The sequence below is a fragment of the Trichogramma pretiosum genome, unplaced genomic scaffold (assembly GCF_000599845.2).
Source record: "Trichogramma pretiosum strain Unisexual culture from Peru unplaced genomic scaffold, Tpre_2.0 scaffold3, whole genome shotgun sequence".
Classification (NCBI taxonomy): Eukaryota; Metazoa; Arthropoda; class Insecta; order Hymenoptera; family Trichogrammatidae; genus Trichogramma; species Trichogramma pretiosum.
The window spans coordinates 205,808-229,039 of NW_019641698.1; the positions used below are offsets into that span (position 1 = coordinate 205,808).

General features: G+C 35.0%; 6 protein-coding genes across 11 annotated transcripts; 2 read left to right on the forward strand and 4 right to left on the reverse strand.

Annotated features, from left to right (window-relative positions):
* Positions 1-3: 3 nt before the first annotated feature.
* Positions 4-3,839, reverse strand: LOC106651236. The gene is made up of 12 exons (XM_023462447.1): positions 3,392-3,839; positions 3,271-3,322; positions 2,979-3,184; positions 2,737-2,900; positions 2,609-2,672; positions 2,479-2,545; positions 2,226-2,407; positions 2,012-2,148; positions 1,190-1,313; positions 1,063-1,114; positions 766-977; positions 4-649 (listed from the first exon to the last, which is right to left on the reverse strand). Exons 1-12 carry the CDS (start codon positions 3,461-3,463, stop codon positions 482-484), a joined length of 1,500 nt encoding a protein of 499 aa, XP_023318215.1. The 5' UTR covers positions 3,464-3,839; the 3' UTR covers positions 4-481.
* A 673-nt stretch (positions 3,840-4,512) lies between these two features.
* LOC106651505 (ATP-dependent RNA helicase DDX18-like) lies at positions 4,513-6,143 on the forward strand. Its single transcript, XM_014370031.2, has 4 exons — positions 4,513-4,853; positions 4,931-5,098; positions 5,177-5,338; positions 5,419-6,143. Exons 1-4 carry the CDS (start codon positions 4,677-4,679, stop codon positions 5,881-5,883), a joined length of 972 nt encoding a protein of 323 aa, XP_014225517.1. The 5' UTR covers positions 4,513-4,676; the 3' UTR covers positions 5,884-6,143.
* A 606-nt stretch (positions 6,144-6,749) lies between these two features.
* LOC106651518 lies at positions 6,750-7,721 on the reverse strand. Of its 3 annotated transcripts, none has more exons than XM_023462374.1 (3): positions 7,598-7,721; positions 7,286-7,475; positions 6,750-7,228 (listed from the first exon to the last, which is right to left on the reverse strand). In XM_023462374.1, the coding sequence occupies exons 2-3, from the start codon at positions 7,457-7,459 to the stop codon at positions 7,184-7,186; spliced, it is 219 nt and encodes a 72-aa protein (XP_023318142.1). In that variant the 5' UTR covers positions 7,460-7,475; positions 7,598-7,721; the 3' UTR covers positions 6,750-7,183. The 3 variants fall into 3 exon arrangements, with proteins under 3 accessions (XP_023318142.1, XP_014225533.1, XP_014225532.1); XM_014370047.2 differs by having other exon boundaries at positions 7,286-7,521; XM_014370046.2 differs by having other exon boundaries at positions 7,286-7,524; positions 7,598-7,719.
* A 477-nt stretch (positions 7,722-8,198) lies between these two features.
* Positions 8,199-13,321, reverse strand: LOC106651481 (zinc finger protein 540-like). Its single transcript, XM_014370001.2, has 6 exons — positions 13,248-13,321; positions 13,055-13,157; positions 11,548-12,969; positions 10,424-10,458; positions 10,237-10,348; positions 8,199-10,154 (listed from the first exon to the last, which is right to left on the reverse strand). The coding sequence occupies exons 1-6, from the start codon at positions 13,280-13,282 to the stop codon at positions 8,637-8,639; spliced, it is 3,225 nt and encodes a 1,074-aa protein (XP_014225487.2). The 5' UTR covers positions 13,283-13,321; the 3' UTR covers positions 8,199-8,636.
* A 1,786-nt stretch (positions 13,322-15,107) lies between these two features.
* Positions 15,108-16,453, reverse strand: LOC106651238 (speckle-type POZ protein-like). Its single transcript, XM_014369677.2, has one exon. It carries the CDS (start codon positions 16,151-16,153, stop codon positions 15,161-15,163), a length of 993 nt encoding a protein of 330 aa, XP_014225163.2. The 5' UTR covers positions 16,154-16,453; the 3' UTR covers positions 15,108-15,160.
* A 2,270-nt stretch (positions 16,454-18,723) lies between these two features.
* LOC106651391 (CLK4-associating serine/arginine rich protein-like) lies at positions 18,724-22,892 on the forward strand. 4 transcript variants are annotated; one of them, XM_014369865.2, is made up of 6 exons: positions 18,724-19,677; positions 20,680-20,923; positions 20,975-21,398; positions 21,477-21,601; positions 21,676-21,859; positions 21,927-22,892. In XM_014369865.2, the coding sequence occupies exons 1-6, from the start codon at positions 19,641-19,643 to the stop codon at positions 22,194-22,196; spliced, it is 1,284 nt and encodes a 427-aa protein (XP_014225351.1). In that variant the 5' UTR covers positions 18,724-19,640; the 3' UTR covers positions 22,197-22,892. The 4 variants fall into 4 exon arrangements, with proteins under 4 accessions (XP_014225351.1, XP_014225349.1, XP_014225350.1 ...); XM_014369866.2 differs by having other exon boundaries at positions 18,725-19,677; positions 20,990-21,398; XM_014369863.2 differs by having other exon boundaries at positions 20,680-21,398.
* The last annotated feature ends 340 nt before the right edge of the window (positions 22,893-23,232 follow it).

Consider the following 23,232-nt stretch of genomic DNA (forward strand, 5'->3'; position numbering starts at 1 on the left):
AAATAAATTTAAGTAAACTTTTTTTAAATTAAGTACAAATATGTATGTATATGAATGAAAACAGAGTACAGGTACAGTATACAATTTAGTCCATGTGGGACCTAACTTAGAAATTTTAATTTACTGCAATTTTGATATTCAGCTTATTTTTAAAAAATTTCCCTTCAAAGGCATCCGTCGGTATCAGTCACTACCACTATATTTTGTCAAAAAATTTTCCAATGGAATCATTGTAAATCATTGGCAAACTACACATTATCAAGTAACATAATCTCCAATATTCGCTCCACTTGTTGCTAGTAAGAATCACTAATTGACGTAATCAAAAAACTACTTCGAGCAAGCCGATCGTTAATCGGTACTCCTGCAATTATCATAATCATCCGAATAATTAATTATATTTCCATCGTAACGTAGAGATCGTCATCCACGTATACGAAGCACAATTCATCCGAGAAATTTAGTCCGTCGCATCGGATATTCAAGGGCTCGATGCCATTTTTTCGATGGCCTTCCTATCGAATTGATAAACGTGAAACGTCTCCTTTTCCGTGTAATCCACTGCGCCCCTCTTCTTGTAAAAGTTCTTCGCCGGATTCCAATCGGTAACGACAAATTCCATCTTGCCAATGCTCTGCTCGACGGCTTTCTGTGCGCAGCAGCAAACAAAAAAAAAGAAAAGAAAGAAAAAAACAATCGATCGATTATTCGTACGCACGGAGAGAGTAAGAACAAAAAAAGAAAAAAGAAAATGACTTCACTCACTTGGCTGATAGCCTTCATCAGTTTATCGCCGACGCGCAGGTTGCGAAAAGCCTCCTGCACGTAGAGATCTTGCAGGCACATGCACCGGCCGAGCCTCAGCGTGTACGTGTAAAAATAATGACCGTAGCCGATCACTCGATCGCTTTTGTCCTCGCTGGCCACGTAGAAGCCCATGTTCGGATTGGCCGCGTCGAACAGGTCTCTCTCCAAAACTGCAACACACGAGATCGGCCCCGCATAAATCGGTTTCTTTATCGAATAACGATTTTGGCGCGCGCCGATTCGACGCGCACTTACCTTTGGGATCGATCTGCGGACTGTTGTAATGCTTGTGAAAATCGGCGATCTCCTGAACAAAGCAAAAATTACACAAAAAGTAGTAACGGATAATAAAAAATTAACATATCGTCTCGCAGTGATATACCCTGGACAAATCGATGATCGCCCGGCAGTCCTCTCGTCTAGCTTCGCGAATCGTCACGCCGTCCATATCTCTCTCTGTATTTTGTATATAATAAGTATATATCTCGTTTAGCACGGCGCAGATTCAACTAAACGCGCTTCACCACTGAGAGTCTAATATACCACTATATACAAGTGTTAAATATGTAAAACTGACCCGCGCGTAGAGCGCGAGCGATGACGGCTGCGGCGGCGGCGACGCGGCCAATGGCAATAATAACAAATCAACGCGTTACATACGTCGAGAACTCAATCATATACCGATGTGTATACATATATGGCGCATGCCTTACATTTTAGTATAATTTATAAGTGAGTACATATAGACACGCGTCGTCGTCGTCGCCGGAGTGCAGGCACTTATCTTACGTAAGCGCAAAATGCGAGATATTTAATGCCAGTAGTGCAGAGCCGCCCCACTGCAGCACGCCACATTCGAGATTTCGTTTTTCTCATATTTTCCTTTTCGCGCGTGTGCGTGTGTATATTTTCTTATATAAGGTGCGTGTGTGCCTAGACGCGTTGTCACACGCACGCACACACACATCGAGAGCCAAGTAAATATTATCGTTGTCGCCGTGCGCGACGCGAGTAGGCGATTAATCAGTTTTTCAGAGTCGATGACAGATTACTTTGTGTGTGCGCGCGTTCGAATGGATGCAGGTGTCAGATAAGAATCCTTGAAATCGATGGATGATTAATACGATTGTGCGTTTCTTTTTCTCCTGTAAATGGGCGAGAGAAATAAAAGAGAAATTGAAACGAAGGATTTTTTTATTTTTTCAATTCGAACAATCGATACAAATGCCACATCTCGCTGTGAGTTAAATTTTTTGCACCGTGAGACGAGAAAAGAAGTAAATCTTCGAGCTGATGTTTTTTCCAAAAATCTATCCTCGAGCATCCGTCGTCACAGGCTTTCTGTAAAAAATCATTGCACAAATTTAATGAACGATAATTCATTGTATTTTTTTTTAAATTTATATATGTGTCTATACCTTCGCTAGTGCACGAAGCAAGCAGAGTCTGATTCGGTCGCCGACGTTCCATTGAGGGAACTCTTGAAGGTACATCGACTTTCCCTCCCAAGTCGAGTACGCGTAACAGTACAGAGCATAAGCGACGACCTCTCCATTGCCTGAAAAAACTGCCAGACATCCGGCTCCGGAGCTGTTGGATCCTGAATGTCACAAATGAAACAATCATCGTTCAATTTCTGCGATATTTGAATGATGCATACGAGTCAAATACCTTCCGTGTCCGAGACCGATTTCAATTTTTTTACTTCGTACTTGGATCTTGTGTGTGGTAAAGCTTCCTGTAAACATTTTTTCAGATAATTTAACTATGCTTAATGTGTATTAAATTTCTGATTCATTACCTTAGCCAACTGCTCTATCGCATTGAAATTTCCAATTTCTGTAGCAACGTACTCTGAATCGGCACTAGAAATTTAGACCATTTCATATAAATTATGCAATTAATATTCGATGGATAATTTTGAATTACGTATTTTCCGCCAACGCTTGTAAAGTTGCACGATCAAATCTATACATTTGCCAATCCTCATCTTTAGTTAAATCTTTCGAACCTTTGGATAGGTAAAATGTTTCAGCTGGATTCCAGCTGAGAACTGAGAAATCCAGAAATTGGCCGTTTTCATTGAAATTTTTCTGAAAATTTGAAAAATTCATTCGTTGAGGTCAATATACAGACTCATGAATTGAGAAGAAGCAGAGAATTATCATTACCTTAGCAACTGCTGAAAATAATTTGCTTCCGATATTTTTGAGTCGATGAAACGGGGTAACGTAGAGATCCTCTAAATGCAGGGCTTTTCTACCCAATGAGTAATAAATCCAAAAATACAAAGCATATCCAACAATTTCACCGAATACAACAGCCACGTAACACTCGTAAAGGGGTTTCTTGCTTCCAAAGCCATCTCGTTGCAGAGCTGAAAAATTACTTTTTTATAAAAAAAAACTCGATGCGACAATTAATACTGTAATTGTTAAAATATGCACTTTTTCAAATTCTTACTTTTATAATCTATCTTGGGACCGTTGGGCATTTGTTCGTAATCAGCCAATTCCTATTGATAACATATAAGAAGCATTGCAATTTTTCACTGGATAATATTTAAAAAAGTAATTAACTTAACTTGAATGAGCTCTCGTATTTTTATGCAGTCCTCGGGCTCGGCTTTACGAATCTCCAAATCCACGAAATTCATGATTATTCAAATTAATCGAAAAACCATCAATGATATCAACGAATTACTTTTTTTCAATGTTCATTTAGCGAGAAACGACACGTTCACTTTCGCACAATCAGCTCACTCGCATGCCGAGCAAATTGTAAACATTGAGGTTTTCTCTGCAATCGAGATGACACTTTCTGCCGCATGGCAAATCTTCAAATTACGCGTTCCCTTCGAGAGTTTCAAATTTGTCGCTAACGTGCAAGTTTACAGTGTCACTGCATCTTCGTGGCCCGTGGGTCAAGTTATCGAGCGTCGTCTGCTCATTCTCTACCTGCAGCATTGATAGCCCCCTCCGCAAGTGCACTGCTCACTCAAAACTCTATTGCGCCATGTAATGAGTCTTATTCAAGTTATACCACCTGCGTATGAGCGTTCTGAAATGCTTTATACTTACATTAAAAAAAAAAAAAAAAAAAAAAAAAAAAAAAAAAAACAACAACAAGAAAAACAGAAAATCGTAATGGTTTGCTGTGAAGCCAGAAAAGCTAAATATTTGAATAAACTAATGTGCTTTAGCTCCGCTAAATCGATTCGATCGAAACCAATTAAGTATCTGATTTAATTACTGAAAAATTTATTTGTAACAGTTTAAATGCAAAGGGTTTCGCCATGTTTGCAGTGAAAGATTGTTGGATACATTTTGGCACAAACTTTTAAATAATATATAAATAATATTTTTATTTTCTTCGATCAAACTTGGAATATACAATTTTTTTTACCGCTACATTGTAATTTAAAAAAATTACAACTAATTAATCGGTAAATTGAAGCAATTTATAATTTTCTATACCCTTCTATGAGAAGCTAAATTAATGACAGTTCTATAAAAATTATTTATTTATAATTTTCTGTGAGCTGTCAACAGTGGAATAAAATGTATGCTTAAAATGTTTACATTTTTCAAAACACATGTCATTTTGTCAAAATTTCAAAATTTTCAAGAAAATCATCAAATAATCATCGTCTCAAATCTGCCGCTCACAAGCAAGTTGACCACTGCGCGATGCGGTTCAATTTTATAGTTGTGCCGCGCGGTCTGCTGTGACACTCGTCTGTCGACTGTCACCACGTGTAGTGTTGTAGTACTGCCGGCAACGATTCCCAACCTTTACAAGACGCCGCGTGCTCGAGTACAAGTTATTAAAAATTAAAGGAAAACATTCCAAAACACAACTGATTCATCATGAGTCTCGTTCAAGTGACATCGCCCACGAAAAACCGTTTTTCAGTTTTATATACTTACATAAAAAGAAACCGAAATGCAAAGAAAATAATGATTGTTTGCTGCGCAGCCAAGACAGCTGAATATTTCCAGGAGATCATGGTTCAATTACTCGATACGAATATGATGGTCGTCCACGTAAGTTTTTTCGATTTTTTCTATTTTTTTAATCTTCATTCAATTCAAGGATTGGTCTAATAAATTTGTTTTACCAGGAAAAGCAGCACAATAAAGATGTCATGGATAACCTTGAAAAGTTCCGAACTCAAAAATCTGGGGTTATGTTTACCTCAAATAAATTTGCGAATAATAGTGTAGCTAAAGAGAAGCTACTTGAAATTGATTGTACTATTATACAGTACGATCCTCCATGTAATTTAGAGGTACGTTAAGAAAATTATAATAATACTCTATAATCTAGATGTGACAATGAATTGAATATTTGTTTGAATGTTTAATAGGACTTTTTGGGACTGTTGAACGAGTATTATAGCAAGAAGAATACTTTTATATTATTTTTACGTCCAGAAGAAAAAGGATTCCTTCAAAAGTTAAAAGAAACAAAAATAAATATTGAAGAAATATCTTACAACGGAAGTCAAGTTGCTGATGTAACACCACAGGTAAGAATTGTTATTTTATCAAAATTGAAAATTAACTGAAATTATTACAAACATTAAATTATCAATGATTATAATTTCAGATAAATAAACTTGTGTCTACTAATTATGCTCTACACATGTCCGCTACAGAAGGTTACAGAGGATACATGCGATCATACAATACACATAGTCTGAAAGAAATTTTTGATATTGACTCATTGAGTTTTGATGAAGTAGCTGCGTCTTTTGGTTTTAGTAAAATACCTGCCGTTGATATATCTGAAATTACAAAGAAAATTTCACCATCGTTAGGAACTTTTGAACACTTCCATGATCAAGACTACAGTAAACCAGACAATTTTGAATATGAAACAGAAATGGCAAAAAAAAAGTTGGCAAAACTGTTGGCTAATGATGCTAAAAATCCACAATACATATTCAAAAAAGTCAGTAAGAAAAATCGTCGACCTGTTCAACGTAGTAAAATCTTAAAAGGGCCTAAAAAGGTCCAAATGAAACCTTCAAAGAAATCAAAGAAATCAAAGAAATCACATAAACGACGATAGTGCCTATAATGACAGCTTGTGTACATAGTTAGAAATAATTTGTTATTGAAGTATGGATTGATCTTGTTCAGTATTAAGAACTCGAACAAGACAAAAAATACTGCATTTTTTAATTGGTATTTACAACAATTCATAAATATGTAAACATATAACTTTTTATGGTAAATATAAATGTGTATGTATATAGATGAAAACATAGAATGCAGATGTATCATTTTCACTTAATGTGAAATAAAACTTGAAAATTTTAAATTAACTGATATTTCAGTGTATATTTTATTTTCAAGTACATTCTGTAAATTTTTAAGATTTCACCATATAACCGTTCTTGGTATAAGACACTATTATTGTGTATTTCCAAAAAAAAATTTCAAAGGAATCATCTTAAATGAAATAACACTTTAGAATATGTTTCCAATATTTGCTCCATCGTTGCTTTGTAAATACAATTAACACGATCATGCCAATAATTTATTTTTCAATGATACGGAAATTCTTGTCCATGCATGAATCACAACTCATCTGAGAAATTTACCTATTTCATTGATCCAAAAGCTTGATACTTCTAATCGTCAATTGAACAAAAAAAATTCCCGTTTAATTTAGAGTACAAGACGACATTTTTAGCTACCCAAGCGCTGGATTCATGCCATCAACGGTCAATGAGCCGAAAACTGAAAATGATTCACCTTAAAAATAGATTTCCACTTGTATGATCTCTTGTGTGCTTCTAGTTCTTCCTGAGTAAAACAGCGTATATAGGCTTATTCACATGGATTCAATTCAATAATAGCTTATAGTATGAAGAGCTGCTTAATTAATGATAGGAATATAAATCAAGCAAATATATTTGACAATTTCTAAAATATGGGGATGAATATTATTCATAACAATTTATGAATGATTTTTTCTTTTTTTAAAAATCAATTTTAGCATATTTTTCGTTATGAATCAAGTCGTCGAGTAATGTTATGGAATCTTACATGGAATGTAATACATAACTTGTTATAATTATTAATGAAGTAATAAATTGAATTTCCTTTACAGTACGTCACATCTTTTGTGAATGATCATTTCAACAAGGTCTTCGCCTTCAAAGCCAATCGTATAGTTTTTTTTAATGATTCCCTTCGTCGAACAATGCATGAACTTTGGCGACACAGCATAATAAATTTAATGACTAAAATATTCTACATAATGAATATTAGCTTTTGTGCTTTGAATTAAAAAAAAAGTATACAATGACAAGTTTTAAGGTTTTAATACAGAAGAAAAACGCGAATTTTAATTTTGACTCCAACTAACGGCACCGGTTTGGGTCCTTTCCGATAGATGACCTGAAATCCTAAAAAAAAAAACGTAGTTAAGATCAATTTTAAGTGACTAACTAAATCAAACTTACTTTAACTAAATCTTTCAGTTTCGTCGAAATCAATCTTCTCGGTTGTTGGTTCCCAAGCTTTGCTAGACATTCCTCTTGTTTCCCATGCTTCGCAAGACAATCCGATAGTGTCATCTTATATCTGGTACGAGCCAAACGACTGTTCAAATTCATTTTTTGCAAGCCAGCTGTCATTTTGTGAAACTCCCCTCTTCGTATGCACACAGAGCGGGTGGTTCCGGCAAAAAATAGCAGGACTACTGAATAATTTGATTCAATTTGTACGTTTTACTAAAGAGAATAATTAAGTGATATAAAAGTAATTATTGTTACCCATCCCAGCGAATAATAATATCAAGGAAGATTTGAACATTTTTTCGATACGATTGGCGAAATTGCTCGAAAAACACTGCGAGTCGATCGATTGAACTAATAATCCGAACCACATTATCGCATAAATATTCACGTTTCATCTTTATGCGTCGGATAAAATTTACGATTGCACATTCTTCGTTATACAGGCATAAAAATTTTTTAATTGCCAAAATCAAATAACGCGCCGATAGAAAACGATCGTTGCCTTATTTTAATCATTGAAATTGGATAAGACTTAATATCGATGATCATGAGTCAATATTTTTAATCATACTAGCCATGCAGAGTTCTCAAAGATTTGGGAAAAGTAGAGCATTCTCATCTGGAACAATCTGGCATTCGTTTAAATGCATCATGGAGTAGTAAAAAAATTCATGTAATTTCAAGGTATTCTGCAAAAACCTATAGTAATCCTGAAAATAATTATTTCAATCGAATATTGAAACAAAAAGTAACGTAAAAATCGAACGTAAAAAAATTAATAATGCTTCAATTGACTCAAAAAATTATTTTCCTACTAAAAAATTTATTGATTTTTATTCAAAGTTGGAGGTTTTTTTAACGTAGTTTATGTATAAGTATAGATGTAAGCAAGTCGCAAAATAAATTCTGCATGTCCAAGGCGATCGAAGCATGCGGCGAAGTGATTATAAATTTCATCCACTTAATGGCTTAATATTAGCTTACAAATAAAATGTGCTTTATTTCCTGGAAAAATTTGTCAACCTATAAAAAACTTGAAAATTATTTTAACATAATGTGATATCATTGGACGAAGAAATGAATTATTATAAATGAACATTTTTTTAATCAGTCTTCTACACAAGTAAGTTTAAATGCATGAGCGATGCACCGAGTAGATGTGGATTTTAAGACTACTTTTATGTGGGAATGATTTACCACAAATATCACATGATCAGAAAGTGACACCATTATGCGTTGATTTAACGTGCCTCGTCAGATCACCCTTCCTTTTATACGTCTTTCCGCATCTATTTCATGAATGGGTGACACCACTGTGCGCGGATTGAACGTGCTTATACAGTTTACTCTTTCCTTTATACGCCTTTCCGCAAATATCGCATACATGTTTGACACCATTGTGGATCGAATCGATGTGGGTTTGGAGATACCAATGTCTTGAGAATGTCTTTCCACAAATATCACATGAGTGGGTGACACCATTATGCGCTGATTGAACATGCTTCGTCAGATCACTCTTCCTTTTAAACGTTTTGCCGCAAATATCGCATACATGTTTGACACCATTGTGGATCGAATCGATGTGGGTTTGGCGATACCAATTTCTTGAGAATGTTTTTCCACAAATATCACATGAATAGGTGACATCATTATGCGCTGATTGAACGTGCCTCATCAGATCACCCTTACTTTTATACGTCTTTCCACAAATATCACATGAGTGAAAAATCCCATTGTGCATCGAATCGATGTGGGCTTGGAGATTACATTTGAATGAAAATTTCTTGTCGCAAACGTCACATGCATGTTTGGTTCCATTGTGCATCGAATCGATGTGGGTTTTGAGACTACCTCTCTGAGTAAATGTCTTGCCGCAACTATCACATGAGTGAGTGACACCATTGTGCACGGAATCGACGTGGATTCTGAGATAACTTTTTTTTGTGAATGTTTTTCCACAAATATCACATGAATAGGTGACACCATTATGCGCTGATTGAACGTGCCTCATCAGATCACCCTTTCTTTGATACGTCTTTCCGCAAATATCACATGAGTAAGTAATCCCATTATGCATCGATTCGGTGTGGGTTTGGAGATTACATTTAAATGAAAATTTCTTGCCACAAACGTCACATGCATATTTGGTTCCATTGTGCACAGAATCGATGTGGATTTTGAGACTACCTTTCTGAGTAAATGTCTTGCCGCAACTATCACAGGAGTGAGTGATACCATTATGTATTCCATCGATGTGTATTTTAAGATAACTTTTATGCGTAAATGTCTTTCCACATGTACTGCACGTATGTTTAGTCCCATTGTGCACTGAATCGATGTGGTTTTTCAAACTACTTTTCAGAGTAAATGACTTTCCACAATTATCACATATATAAGTTTTTTTTTTATGCACCGAATCAACGTGAGTTTTGACATTACTTTTATATTTAAATGTTTTTCCACATGTTTCACACGCGTGGATACCATCACTATGCACCGTATCAATCTGAGTTTGGATCTCATGTTGCTGGTCAGATTTTTTCGAAATTCTCTTTTTTTGATTTTGCTCGACAATTTCACAATCGAGATTTGAATTAAATTGTTCTGCAACGTCATTGATAATTTCTTGTTTCATTTCCTCGATTTTAATTAAGTTTTGAGTTTTATAACCGTCACTGTCTTTCACTTTCTGCAAGTGATTTTGAAAATCCTGACCAATTTTCGGGATTGTCAATAAATCAATGTTAGGCTTGACGTCTTCACTTTCAAAAACTATTTCCATTTCGTCATTAAGTTCTCGAAGCGTATGGGTCTGTAGAGAAATTGAAGCTAAGTGAGAATACTCATAAAAAAAGCAAGTACAATGAGGGTTACGTAAAATTATCAACACTTACCGAATTGTTTTTCGGAAACGACAAGAGTTGAAAGTTTTTCAGATCGGGTTTCTCGTCTACGGTATGGTAATCGTTTTCAATGAGCGATTCGTCACGAGGCTCCTCTTTTACCCTAAAATAACCCCAATAAGATGAAGTCTTACGTTATAATGTTATTACATTTTCATTTATTAAAATTGAATATTACCTGACAACAGAATTGAGTACATCACTAGATTCCATCTTTTTTACTTGAAAGTCCCTTAACAGTTAATCTTACTGAGATGATTTTATGCGTCCAACTAACTATAAACACGATAGGACCCCGACAGCGCCATCGACTTACAAGGCTCGACCAGCTCTGCGCGCAGCTCTCCGTTGTATCGTCGATAGCATTGCCGACAAAACACTGCACGCCGGACGGCACACGGAGTATCCCGCATACATGCGACGCGCGACTTAAACAACAGAAAACGCGCACAGCTCTTTGTGGTCTGTGACGTTGGCCAGTTTTTCCTCGTAATGAAATTTCGAAGTTTATTAGGGAGCATTCTGGTTTGTGAATATATCGAGAAGAATTAACTGTGGATAAATGGCAATCGGTCATTTTGGTTTGAGTAAAGTAAATCTAGAAGGGGGTAAAGAATTTTTTCGTAAAGACACTGTAAGTGCAAAAAATGTTTTTGCTGTGCAACCGCGATTCGGATAGCAATATTTAATTTAAAAACACAAACATTTTGTTTATACATTTACTGTCTATCGTTGTAGTAACTAGAAAAATTAATAATTTCTAAATGACAAAATAGCGCTATTTACATTTAAAAAATTTAAAAAAAAATCGTCTTTTTAGGCGTTCTAACGATATCTACATGAGTCAGTAATGAACAGCAAAAGCATTTGAGAAAAATCGATGAAGTATTTTTTGAATCAGGATTACAGTCAACTACGAAGATGTTACATTTCGAAAACGAATTTTAAAATTTGAATTTTTGTATCTTAACGTAGGAGGTAATTTTTGAAGGTACGTGTAATTGGTCGACAGTGGCGAGAAGATAATCAAAAAGAGTCTGTCAATTTGTCAGTATAGATCAACTTAAATTACGAAGAGCACCAAGTTTAAAGAACATATACGATAATGACATAGTGTATACTGTAAAAACAAAAAGTTATTATGTAAATATTCATTTCACTATTAGCATAGAGCGAACATCGTTTATTATAATAGACTTGGACCCTTATTCTATACACATCGAGATGACTTATAAACTAAATCATAAATCGTCATTTTTCACACAGTTAAACAAATATTTTATATATTTTATATCAAGTCACAATGCGGGTGCGATGAGCCAGATCGATATGAGCTTTGAGATTTGCTCTTTTTCCAAACGTCTTTCCGCATGTCTTGCATGAATGGGTGGTACCATCATGCGACGATTTAACATGCTTATGGAGACCAGATGGATATTTAAATTTTTTTCCACAATAGTCACATGCTAGAGGGGCATGTTTATGCATCGAAACAAAGTGTATTTTGAGATTATTTTTCGATGAAAATGTCTCGCCGCAACTATCACATGAGTGAGTAATCCCATTGTGCCTCGATTCGATGTGGATTTTGAGTTTATATTTTTGAATAAATGCCTTTCCGCAAGTATCACATGAGTAGGTGACACCATTATGCGCTGATTGAACATGCCTCGACAGATCACTCTTCCATGCAAACGTCTTGCCGCAAAAATCACATGAGTAAGTAATCCCATTGTGCATTGAATCTATGTGGGCTTGGAGATTATATTTTGTTGAAAATTTCTTGACACATATATTACATGAGTGGGTGACACCATTATGCATCGATGCGATGTGGGTTTGGAGATTACATTTAAATGCAAATTTCTTGCCACAAACGTCACATGCATATTTGGTCCCATTGTGCATCGAATCGATGTGAGTTTGGAGATACCAAATTGTTGAGAATGTCTTTTCACAAATATCACACGAGGAAGTGACACCATTATGGGCTGTTTGAACATGCCTCGTCAGATCACCCTTCCTTGTAAACATCTTTCCACATGTACTGCACATATGTTTCGTCCCGTTGTGCATCGAATCGATGTGGGCTTGGAGATTACTTTTAAATGAAAATTTCTTGCCGCAAACGTCACATGCATGTTTGGTTCCATTGTGCACTGAATCGATGTGGCTTTTAAGACTAATTTTATATTGAAACAATTTTCCGCAAATAGTACACGAGTGGGTGACACCATCATGCGCTGATTGAACGTGCCTCGTCAAATCACCCTTCCTTTTATATGTCTTTCCACAAATAGTACATGAGTGGGTGACACCATTATGAACTGATTGAACATGCTTCTTCATATCGGCCTTTCTTTTGAACGTCTTTCTGCACGTATCGCACGTATTTTTGGTACCCGTGTGCACAGAATCGATGTTTGTTTTGAGTCTATGTTTATCGTTGAAATCCTTTTGATCACTTCTCTTTTCATTATGCTCGGCAAATTCATAATCGAAATTCAAATCAATTTCCTTTTTGACTCCATCCAGAGTTTCTATTTTAATTGCATTTTGAGTTTCGTCGTCGCTATACTTCCTATTCCGCAAGTATTTTGGTGAATAATCGTCAGTTTTCTTATTTTCTAATGAATTCATAATAAGCTTGACGTCTTTGCACTCAAACAAAATTTGCATTTCGTCAAATTTATGTTCGTGATTTTTGTCACCGTCATGAAACGTCTGTAACAAAATATTGAGTCAAGTCAAATTTTTTGTACAATAATTTTTATGACGTGGATGAGACGATATAATTATCAATTCTTACGGAATATTCCCTGGAGAATCGGAAATTTTTAACATCAGGCACCTCATCGATTCCATTGTCATCATTGTCAATAAGAGACGTATCACAGGGTTCGTTTTTCACCCTGAAATTATTCGAAACAAGATTGAATTTTATGCTCTAGAATTGTTTTAAATAAGCAATTAATTTTAAACAAACATAAAATGAAATTTACCTGATGGGACAGCTGAAGAGACCACTGGATTCCATCTTACTTATCTTACTGATTGAACAACAATGATGGGTAATCTTTCTGTAATAATTCCAAACCCACTGGCTTCAATTCAAGTCAATAAATATTTACAAACATCGATGTGAAAATCTGGGCAAAACTGATGTTTACAAAGTATCGTCAAGTCATTCCATGATATTGAAAAATGATCTTATTAATCTCGCGAACGAAAAATACTCATTTTTCTTATGTATGATTACAAATTCTTTTTCATACAATATAAGTAAAAAAATATGATCCTAAAGTGCAGCACAAATCACGCTGAGAGAAAGAGCTAAAGTGATGTAAAAATATCGTAGATATATTAGATCTAAGTTTATGAATTTTTATTTCGAGTAAAGGATTGTGACATTGATGATTTTGAATTTTGATTTAAAAATTTAAACAAGCATGTATTACTCAAATTGCACAATTGATCTTTTTTTATAAAAATGCATTATCTAGCACTGTTAAATAGGAAAATATGCCAAAGCTCATAGAATTGGTCAATTATTTTTAGTCAGTCCATAAAAATTTTTTTAAAATGAATCATAAATATGAAACCACGTTGATTGTATTTCAAAGCAAAAAATTTGATGCCAGCTCGGCACTTTGGACATGGGAAATTGTTAATGCAGTAGTTGCTTGAGCTTTATTCATTCTAGCCAAGAGGGCGCTACGTCACATTTATCTGATTTTGAAATGAATACCAGGATTGTTCGATTGATAATTTCCTCGTTGTTTAAAGTAATGGAGAAAAGTCAAATTTCCAAGACACACGTCTACAAATAAGATAATCATTAGATTCATTACGTCATGATGAACCAGTGAAAACAATTTCTATACCGTGGTAAAATAATAAAATGCTATAAAAACAAATAAAACCATGCATCTATGGGCCCATCATTATTTCTTATCATTAGTTGTCAATAATATCCCCGAATTTTTTTGTTCAAAATCGACTAATCAAAATCTAGCTCATTATTATCTCATGAACAGAGCAGATTAACTCCGGAAAAATTTTCGGTAGTTTATTGTTACCTTCAACGACTATTTCACTACTAAAAAGGAGAGTATATGGTAGAAATAAACCTTAACTTGATTATTGATTTAAGGAAAAAAATGTATTTCTCATAGTTATTTCATTCTAAATAATCATACTCATTGAGAAGCAGTAAATGTCAATATTTCCTTCATGAGCATGAGTATACTTATTTTTTATTTTTATCTCCACTCAAATAGATTTTACCATCAATAAAAGTATAAGTTAGTATAATTTTTCATTCTGATTAAAAACTTTTTTATGATATAATTTAATACCCAATACTTTCTTTTATACTGATGATCATAAAAAGTTGTAGATAATTTGTACTTGATAAATTAAGTTCAAAAAATAAAAAACCTTTCGATAACATCAACTTTTGCCAAAAATTTTTTTTATAAAACAAGTATTACATTATATAATTAATGATTGAACTCTATATACATTCAAAATGTTTTTTTATATTTTAAAAAAGTTAGAAAACTTTATCAGAAAAATTTTAAAATGTATGTGATTTCATTCAACCACTTTCAAGTTAAATGATTTATAGCTCTAGCAATTAACAGTACATTAATATAGTTAACAACAATTATGATTCATTAAAGGAAACATATCTTGATCAAAATTAAAAATTTTCTTTTAAGATTTTACAAAAAACAAAAAGCCAAATCCAAGTTCTAAAAATTAACCAATTATTTTAAAGGATTCAAAAAATTAAAAACTCATAATAAAAATACAATAATGTGTAGAAGTAAGATTATTGGAAAAATAATAAACTAAAGTCAAAAGGAAATTATTTTTATTGCACTGATTGAATATTAGTTTATTATTTGAGCTATTTAATCATCAATCGTATTACATCAAGGATTAGGGGCTGTGCAAAGTTTTTCATTTCTTCTGAATCAATTAATGTTTTCATGTTACATTTAACGAAATTGGCTGCTTGATTCTTCAAAAATTGGGCACTGTGCTTGTCAGCCAAAGTGATTATATCTAGAACATTTTCATTTGTGAAACGAGTACTCAAGACATTTTCACATGCATTTTTTAAATTTTCAATTTGATATTTATCAGCTGCTTCCAAAAGTTCACAAATTAGTACAGTGTCATCAACTTCAATAGTACCTGAATAAATACAACGTAGCATTTCTACAAGAGTTTCATGACTTATGTCTTTTATGTCCACAAAATTATTTTCACTTTCCAACGTCTTGTGAGTAAACATTGCTTCAAAAACTGGACTAACTGAAGCAAGCACAAGTTTGTGAGCTTGTAATACTTTTCCACATCCAGTCCGTAAATTCACATCACTAAATTTTTCATTCGAAAATTGATCAAATTTTGATCCAAACAAGACATTTCGATCACTGGCAGTTGTCAATTCACAATGAATTGTCAGTGTGTCTTCAGAAGATATTAGCTTGACTTCATCTTTTAACTCATAAAATGTGAACTCCCAATTATTCCAGGGAGTCTCTATAGGGCTTATTTTTTTTATTGATTTCATTATCTCTGAATTCAAAAGAACAAAAGTTGATCCATCATTAACAACTGATATTTTCAAATCAATTATATTCACCACTGTATCCTTATTTTCACTACAGAAATGTACTGTCAAACAGCTAAATTTTTGATAAAAATACCCTACGGGGTAAAAACTCAAACAAAATTTTTTTGTTTTATCAATTGAATCACGGAACACTGGAGAACGTATTCTTTTCTTACAATTTTTTATAACCTTACTAAAATTCTTTAATGTCCAGGTAGAAACGACTTTTACTCTGTCAATTCGAAAGGAACTATGCAATGGATTTTCTTCAGCAGACATTTTGACTCTATATACAATTATGGTGGACTTGAAGCAAAAGGCCTTAAAATCGAGGTTGTAAAACAATTATTCACAGCAATATTATATCTACTCAGCAGTATCAATTAACTTAAAAAGTTTCCATAATACGAGCTGATCATGGATTGCGGACTGTACGGGTTATCGAACACGGCTTTACACTAGGCCCCAAGGCCCCTAGGCCTTTCTATAAGACGTTTTAGATTGTCACGAAATGGTCACTTCACTGATTTGCCTGCAGGAATAACAAGCAAGGTCTCTCATTTACTTGACCCGCAATACCTTGTTTGTTATTCCTCCAGGCAAATCAGTAAAGTGACCATTTTGTGACAATCTTAAAACATCCTATACACACATGAGGCAGAGACGTGTGTGTATTGTGTAACGCACGACACCGATACGATATGCACAAAAAACGAGACGAAATGCGCGAGGATTGCGTCTTTGTGTGTAAATATAGTATACGTATTGTAATACTTATATGCATTGCGATTCGAATCGGTATCGTCCGACTTCCGTTCGTCTGTACTACTCCTTGTGTGTATAGATGTGTGTACGAGAGCCATGAATTGATATAATAATAATACAAAAAACGCTGAAATAATAATTATCGGAAAACAAGAGTATTTTTGAGTAAAATGTATTTCATAAGTATTTTTAAAATAAAATTGTAATAATCGAGGGTTTAAAGTGTTTCCATAATCCGATAGAAAGCCATCAAATACGATAGTACCAGTCTCAAAATCTAAAAAATATTTTTGTCCGTAAGATGATAAAAATTATCGATTTACTTGAAATAACTCACTGCGCTAAAAGTTTCATAATTCATGAGAATCGTAGGGCCAGCCGTGAGAGTGCAAGGATTTGAAGTTCGTACAATCATTATTTGAAGCAAACGTCTTTCTTCTGTAGAAAACAAGCACCATTTAGCGAAGTAACTGAAAGATTATTTTGAATAAAGTTACTCTTTTAAATTTTGTTATGGTGTCTGATTACCAGCTTCTGTTCAATCGGTCGCAGGCATTTATTATATTTTCACTCGAATAAATTAAGTACAACAGAATGACACAACTCCAGTCAACATAACAAAAGCCGTTTTGGAGGCATACAATTTATCGTAATTAATTATAACCAAAAACTAAACATAATAAGAAATGTGAGCTTATTGAGAGGACATTTTTTTAAAGTGAAAGAAATGTACCCAGAATCCTCCTATGCTTAATTCCGAAGCTGTAATAATTATTATGATTAAAAACTTCGTTTGTACCACTCCTCGCAAACCGTTGAATAACCTGAATTGTTCTAGATACGTTTCGATAAGTCGTGTATTCATCGGTCATTATGTGATACTGTATTTTCTGCATTTTCGACTTAAAATTTTTTTTATGAATGGAACATGATCGCTCAACTTTATTGCCTCTTGATGTATACGAATATTATCGCGAATTCTTCTGTTCAATTTTTTCATGTTTTGTTCACTCATAAAAAGTTCAGAACTCGATTCGAATTCGTCGTGCATATGTTCCATATCGTGTCTAAAATATAATTATGCGGATATTAAATATTAACTATAAAATAAGTTCAAGCTGCTGTTTACCCTATGACTGAGAAAATTCCTGCTATAAAATTTACGGTAAAAACTTGAAAAAAATTCAATGCCGCGCCCTCGAACATGAACTTTTCGAAATTTATGAAAAAAAAATATCGAAAAAGTCCATTTTTTTCAATATTATTGCATTTCTGGGTCAAAACTAAATACGCGATATATTGTTTAGATTATTTTTACTCTCAGAACAGTTTTCAAACTTCAAAAATCCATCGAAACCATCTGAAATCATTTATTTGAGTTCTAGTTTAAAGGAAACTTTATTTCAAACCTCAAAACACTTTCAGATTCCGATGGATCCCCCGAGATACAAAATTTTTTTCTGAAAAAGTGGTCCATCCTAATATGCGGTCTATATTCCTACGATTATCGGGCCCTAACGCGACTAAAGAAGTTTCACTTCAAAAATTGAAAGCACAGCTTTTTTCAAATAATTATCAAGACAAATTAAAACGCGTCATGGGAAAAGTTGTTAAAAAATTGATATTCCAAATGACCTGTTAGCAATTGGAAATTAAGAAATTATCGAGGAATTTTTAATTTTTCGAATCCGCACTCCGTATTTTGCGCCAAAAGTTCAATCCACCGCACACGTAGGAATCGGTTGATAATAATAACAGCAAAGAAACAAAACCCCGTGTGCGCGCGGGGGGTGGCTGTTCCGCGAAGCTGAATTATAATGCTGCGCTATACAATCCAGGACTTTGTGTGTCATATGCGTGTGCACACGATAATAGCGCCTAAATACACGATTTGAGATATATATATATTATATACCCCTCCCCGTCGCGGCCGCCCCGGTGTATATAAACGCGTGCCAGCCATGTTTTATTCGCGCACGTATGTATCTATACCTATATAGACATTGGCACACCACGGCAGCGGCAGCACGGCACGCGCACAAGCTATAAACGCGTCGAGAAAATCAGTGCGGATAGCGTTTTGTAGCCTAGCTGTAGACGTGTTCGTCGTCGTCGTCGTCGTCGTCGTGCTGCAGCGACCGCCGCGAATATTTTATACACATTATACATTTATAAATATAATTCGCGTGCCTTGTGTCTCTCACGCTTGTGCGGCCGCTGCTGCACTACTGGGCCGCGTACCAGTCTCTATCGTATATGCGTGTGTGCGCGCTTATAACTCGTTTCTTGCCTCCTATTCATTTTTTATGTATCGGATAAATAAATACTAAAAAAAAAAAATAATCCCTCGCTCGTGGGTCGGCAAAGGTCGATTCGAATACACGTCGCAACGTTTTATTTTTTATTTCTTTTATTTATTTATTTATTTTTCTTCGTTATCGCGACCAAAATTTGAAAAAAAAATTGCACTCTCCCTCCGTCTTGCTTTGCACGACCATAAGTGCCGGCGGTGTGTAGTCAGTAGTGTGACACGGTCTTACGCTCGTGTGTGTGTGTGTGTGTCGCGCCGCAGCTCTCGCCGATGTTGCTGCTGCTGCTGCTCGCAGCTCGCTCCAGTCGTGTCTCTCCGTTCAAAACAACATAAATATAACCAAGAATCCAAGAACGTTCCAAACGAAGGAGAGAGAGAGACAGACAGACACGGTGGTGTATATCGAGATAGAAAGTGAGAGAGCGAGAGAGAGAGTTGAAGGATCCTTGTGCGGATAGTAACATAAGAGATCGTGTGTCTACGCCCGCGCAACGACTTTTTTCTTCTCGTCGTCGTCGTCGTCCGAGTTCTTGGTTTTGTTTATTTGAGATATAGTTGAAAAAAAAACGTTCTCCTCGCCAACGGTCTGCCGTCGCCGCCGCCGTCGTCGACGACGTCGTTGTTGATCTTGCCAACATAAAAAAAAATACCTTTGAGGACAAAAACAACGCACGTAAACACACGTACACCATGGCGGACGTCGACGCCAAAGTGAACATGTCCCTCGGTAAGTGTGCTGCTCCGCTGTTGGCCTCTCGGCCGAGTCGTCGATATGTTTATCTCCCTTTAATTTTTTTGCTGCTCGATGTTACGAGGTCGCGTACTACGCGCAGACACACCGGCTGACCGACAGCTGCTCCGGGGTCGAGCATTTTTGGCGAAAAATTTTCCGAATCGCGTCCAACAATATGACTTTCTTTCATGACGTTGCTTATTAATATTCAGCTTTTTCCCATCTCGATCCTAAAATCTCGCCCTCGATTGGAGCAGCGAGACGAAATGATAATGTATAAATTAAAACGCCATTGGCACGTTATATTTTTGGATGGGATGGAAAGAGTTTACATACACACGTCCGAGAGCGTGTGTAGCGCTGCGGTGTTGTGCATTTTCTTGATTCATTGATTTCCGGCGTGAGCGTTATTTTTATGACAATCTACGCTATGGATTTGATAGACTCAAGCCGGTGCGTGCCAAATATAGCGATGGTGAACACCCACGCGAAAAAAGTCTTACAGGCACGTCGAGAAAGTTTCGTAATGATGCTCTCTTATATAGAATCACAAAAAGAGAAAAATAAATACGGATTAGAAGTTGAGACAAAATGTCAGATGTTCACATGTCAAGAATAATTTTCAAATAAATTCATATGAATTCAATTTAAAGAAACATTAACCATAGCTTTCAGTACTGATGATGATAGAGAGCTTGTTTTCAAAATTCATATCATGAAAGAAAATGTTCATTCTTATATATAATTATTGCTTGGACACCATTAAATCTTTTTTTAGCTCTTTGCAATTTATGTCAATGTGAACTCTGTTAACTTGAGTGTACATACAAAAGCATCTTAAAAATGTAGTCATGTAATTTTGAATCTGTTACTTTTATGAATGGCATTTCCACACAATAGATCTTATGTACAAGATTTTTTTATTAACAATTTTTCTGTTGAAACTACAATCTTTGTAACTTATGATCATCATTACATAAATATTTTTCTTTCAAGATGACATTATCCGAATGGAAAAGAAGAAAAAAGCCATGAACAACAAACGTGGCGGTGGAGGAGGTAACAAAAGTGGAAACAACCGCAATAACCGGGCACGAAGCTCAAGCCGTGGTAGAAAAAATCAACAGCAGCAGCACCGTAGTCGTTCTCAAGCTAGAGGTGGAGGTCAAAATAACTACAGAGGACGTAGTAATTCACGACATCGAAACAATCAATACAACAAACGTGGTCAATGGAGAAGGTATGGCCAAAATTTGCGTGGCAAAAGATTTTCCAATGGTTCATTGGGTAGAAATTCTTTGTCTAGATCTAGAAGCAATGTGACCTTAAACAGAATTGGTCTTAGAACAAATTCAAGAGGTAGATCTACGTCACGAGCTACTTATCAAATAAGAAGAGGTAGCTTTAACATGAATCGCAGCAGAAGTAGAAGTCGAGGTAGATTTAATCAATATGATGATGGTATTGGAGAATACAATGACTACAACAGTGATTACCCTGGTGATTATGAGGGCGGTTATGATGATCCATCTAATTTTCTGAAAAGAATCAACAGTATGCCAAATTTGAGTGATCCTGGTTCGGTCTACAGTAGGTTGGGCTATCAAAGCCCTGCACAAATGGCTTATAGAAATAAAGTTAAGGGTGCCAAAAACACTTTACTTCAAAGCCAGCACAAAGCTTATAGAATGCAAAATGCATTACAGGTACCAAATGTATATAGTCTTTTTATTTTTTAATTTTTTTCAAAATTCTAAGATAGAATACGTAGTAACTAGAGGCTTCTTCTTTAGATAATGCCACCACTGTCTTTCAATAATACGTCTCCAAGACAGTACAATACAGCTACTATAAGAGCTGAACAATTATTGAGAGCACAAAGGCGGGCAGCATATGAACAAAAACTCATGAGGATAAAGTATGATTATAATCTTAAAATATGTTTAATAACCACCTTCAGAATTTTATAATATTTTGAATTAATATTATCAGTGCTCTTCAACAAAGAGGAACACCTGAACCTATAAATTACTTGGAGGATTTAAATGAATATGCACAAAGGCACCCAGCTATGTCTCTTTACACAGCATCACCGACACAAAGCTCTACAGCATCGAATGAACGGCGTGGCAGATCCCCTTTCAGAAGAACACTTCCTTTAAAAGAACCTAAACTCGTAAGTATAATGATGATGAATAAACACAATGAATTACAGTAAATTCAAATATTTGAATTGCCATTAGGAACCCAACTACAGTGGACCACTACGCAGTCGCTCAGCCAGTAGAACGAGGCGCACACGTTCGAGATCTCGGTCACGTTCTCGGGCACGTCAAGGTAGTGGAGTGAATTCCATCAGCTTAGTCAACGACGATGAAATTGAAGATCGGTCCTTCAGCAAAGCCATGTATAGTTTGTCAGATAACTTTGGTGTTACTGGTCGTACGCTAAACGACCGCTTCAGCGGGGTGACCACCCGACGCACACTCAACGATCGTTTTAGTATATGTTAGGGTAACGGCGAAGTCAATCTGTTGAACTGAGACTGAATCAAGCTAGCATAAATTTGTAATCTCTCAACTATCATGGATGCAAGCATCATTTCTCAAATTTCATTTAATAATTAAAAGGTTGAGTTTTTAGTTCAAAGGAATCGATCAAGTATCAGTTTGATGGCAATCTTTAATAATAGTTGCAAATTTTGGGTTTTTAAATAATAATTTATTGAAGTAGGCTTTAAATTTTTAGCTGGCTCTCTGCACTTGAGAAAAGAGGCATTCGGCCGAAAGATAATTGAAGCATTGAAGTAGAAACAACGATTAAATTCGATTCATTAGCTTTATCTTATTACAGTTTTATGATTGAGAATAAAACTTACTTTTAAGATTTGTTTTAAATTTAATTACCAGCAATGGGCCTTTCTTTTTATAAACTTTTTAAGTTACAAAATAATTTTTCTACTACATGAAAGATACAGATGAGTTATAACGGAGAGATTTAATCTCGCATTGTATGATACTATAAGCAACGGCCGCGATAACGTAGCATATTTGGAGAATTCAAAGTACATTTCTCAAATGTGTATAAGGTGATAATATGTATTGATTGTGTCGTTATGAAAATGTGCGAATCATACGTACAATACACAGCATACATAGATTTATTACAAGTTAAGCAGCTTTTAGAAAATAAAACATGTAAAATCATTATATTATATATATATTTATCACCTAAGCAAGTTTGAAAGCGTAAAATGTGAAAGACGAAGCGAGAAAATTTATATATATTTAATGATATATATGTAATAAAAAGAAACTTGGAATATTCTGTTCACGATTCAATGCAGTTGAGAAAAAGTGTACAATGTATCTAATGTAATATTCATAATTATTTTGGTATGAATGAGAGTACGAAAATTACGCCCTTAAATATATTTTTTTTCTTTCTCATTAGCCGTACGTTCGACCGTGCGCGCTGTTGTTAAAATGCGTTTTCAGACGTGCAAAAACAACAATTGATACAAAAAAAAAAAAAAAAAAAAAAAAAAAA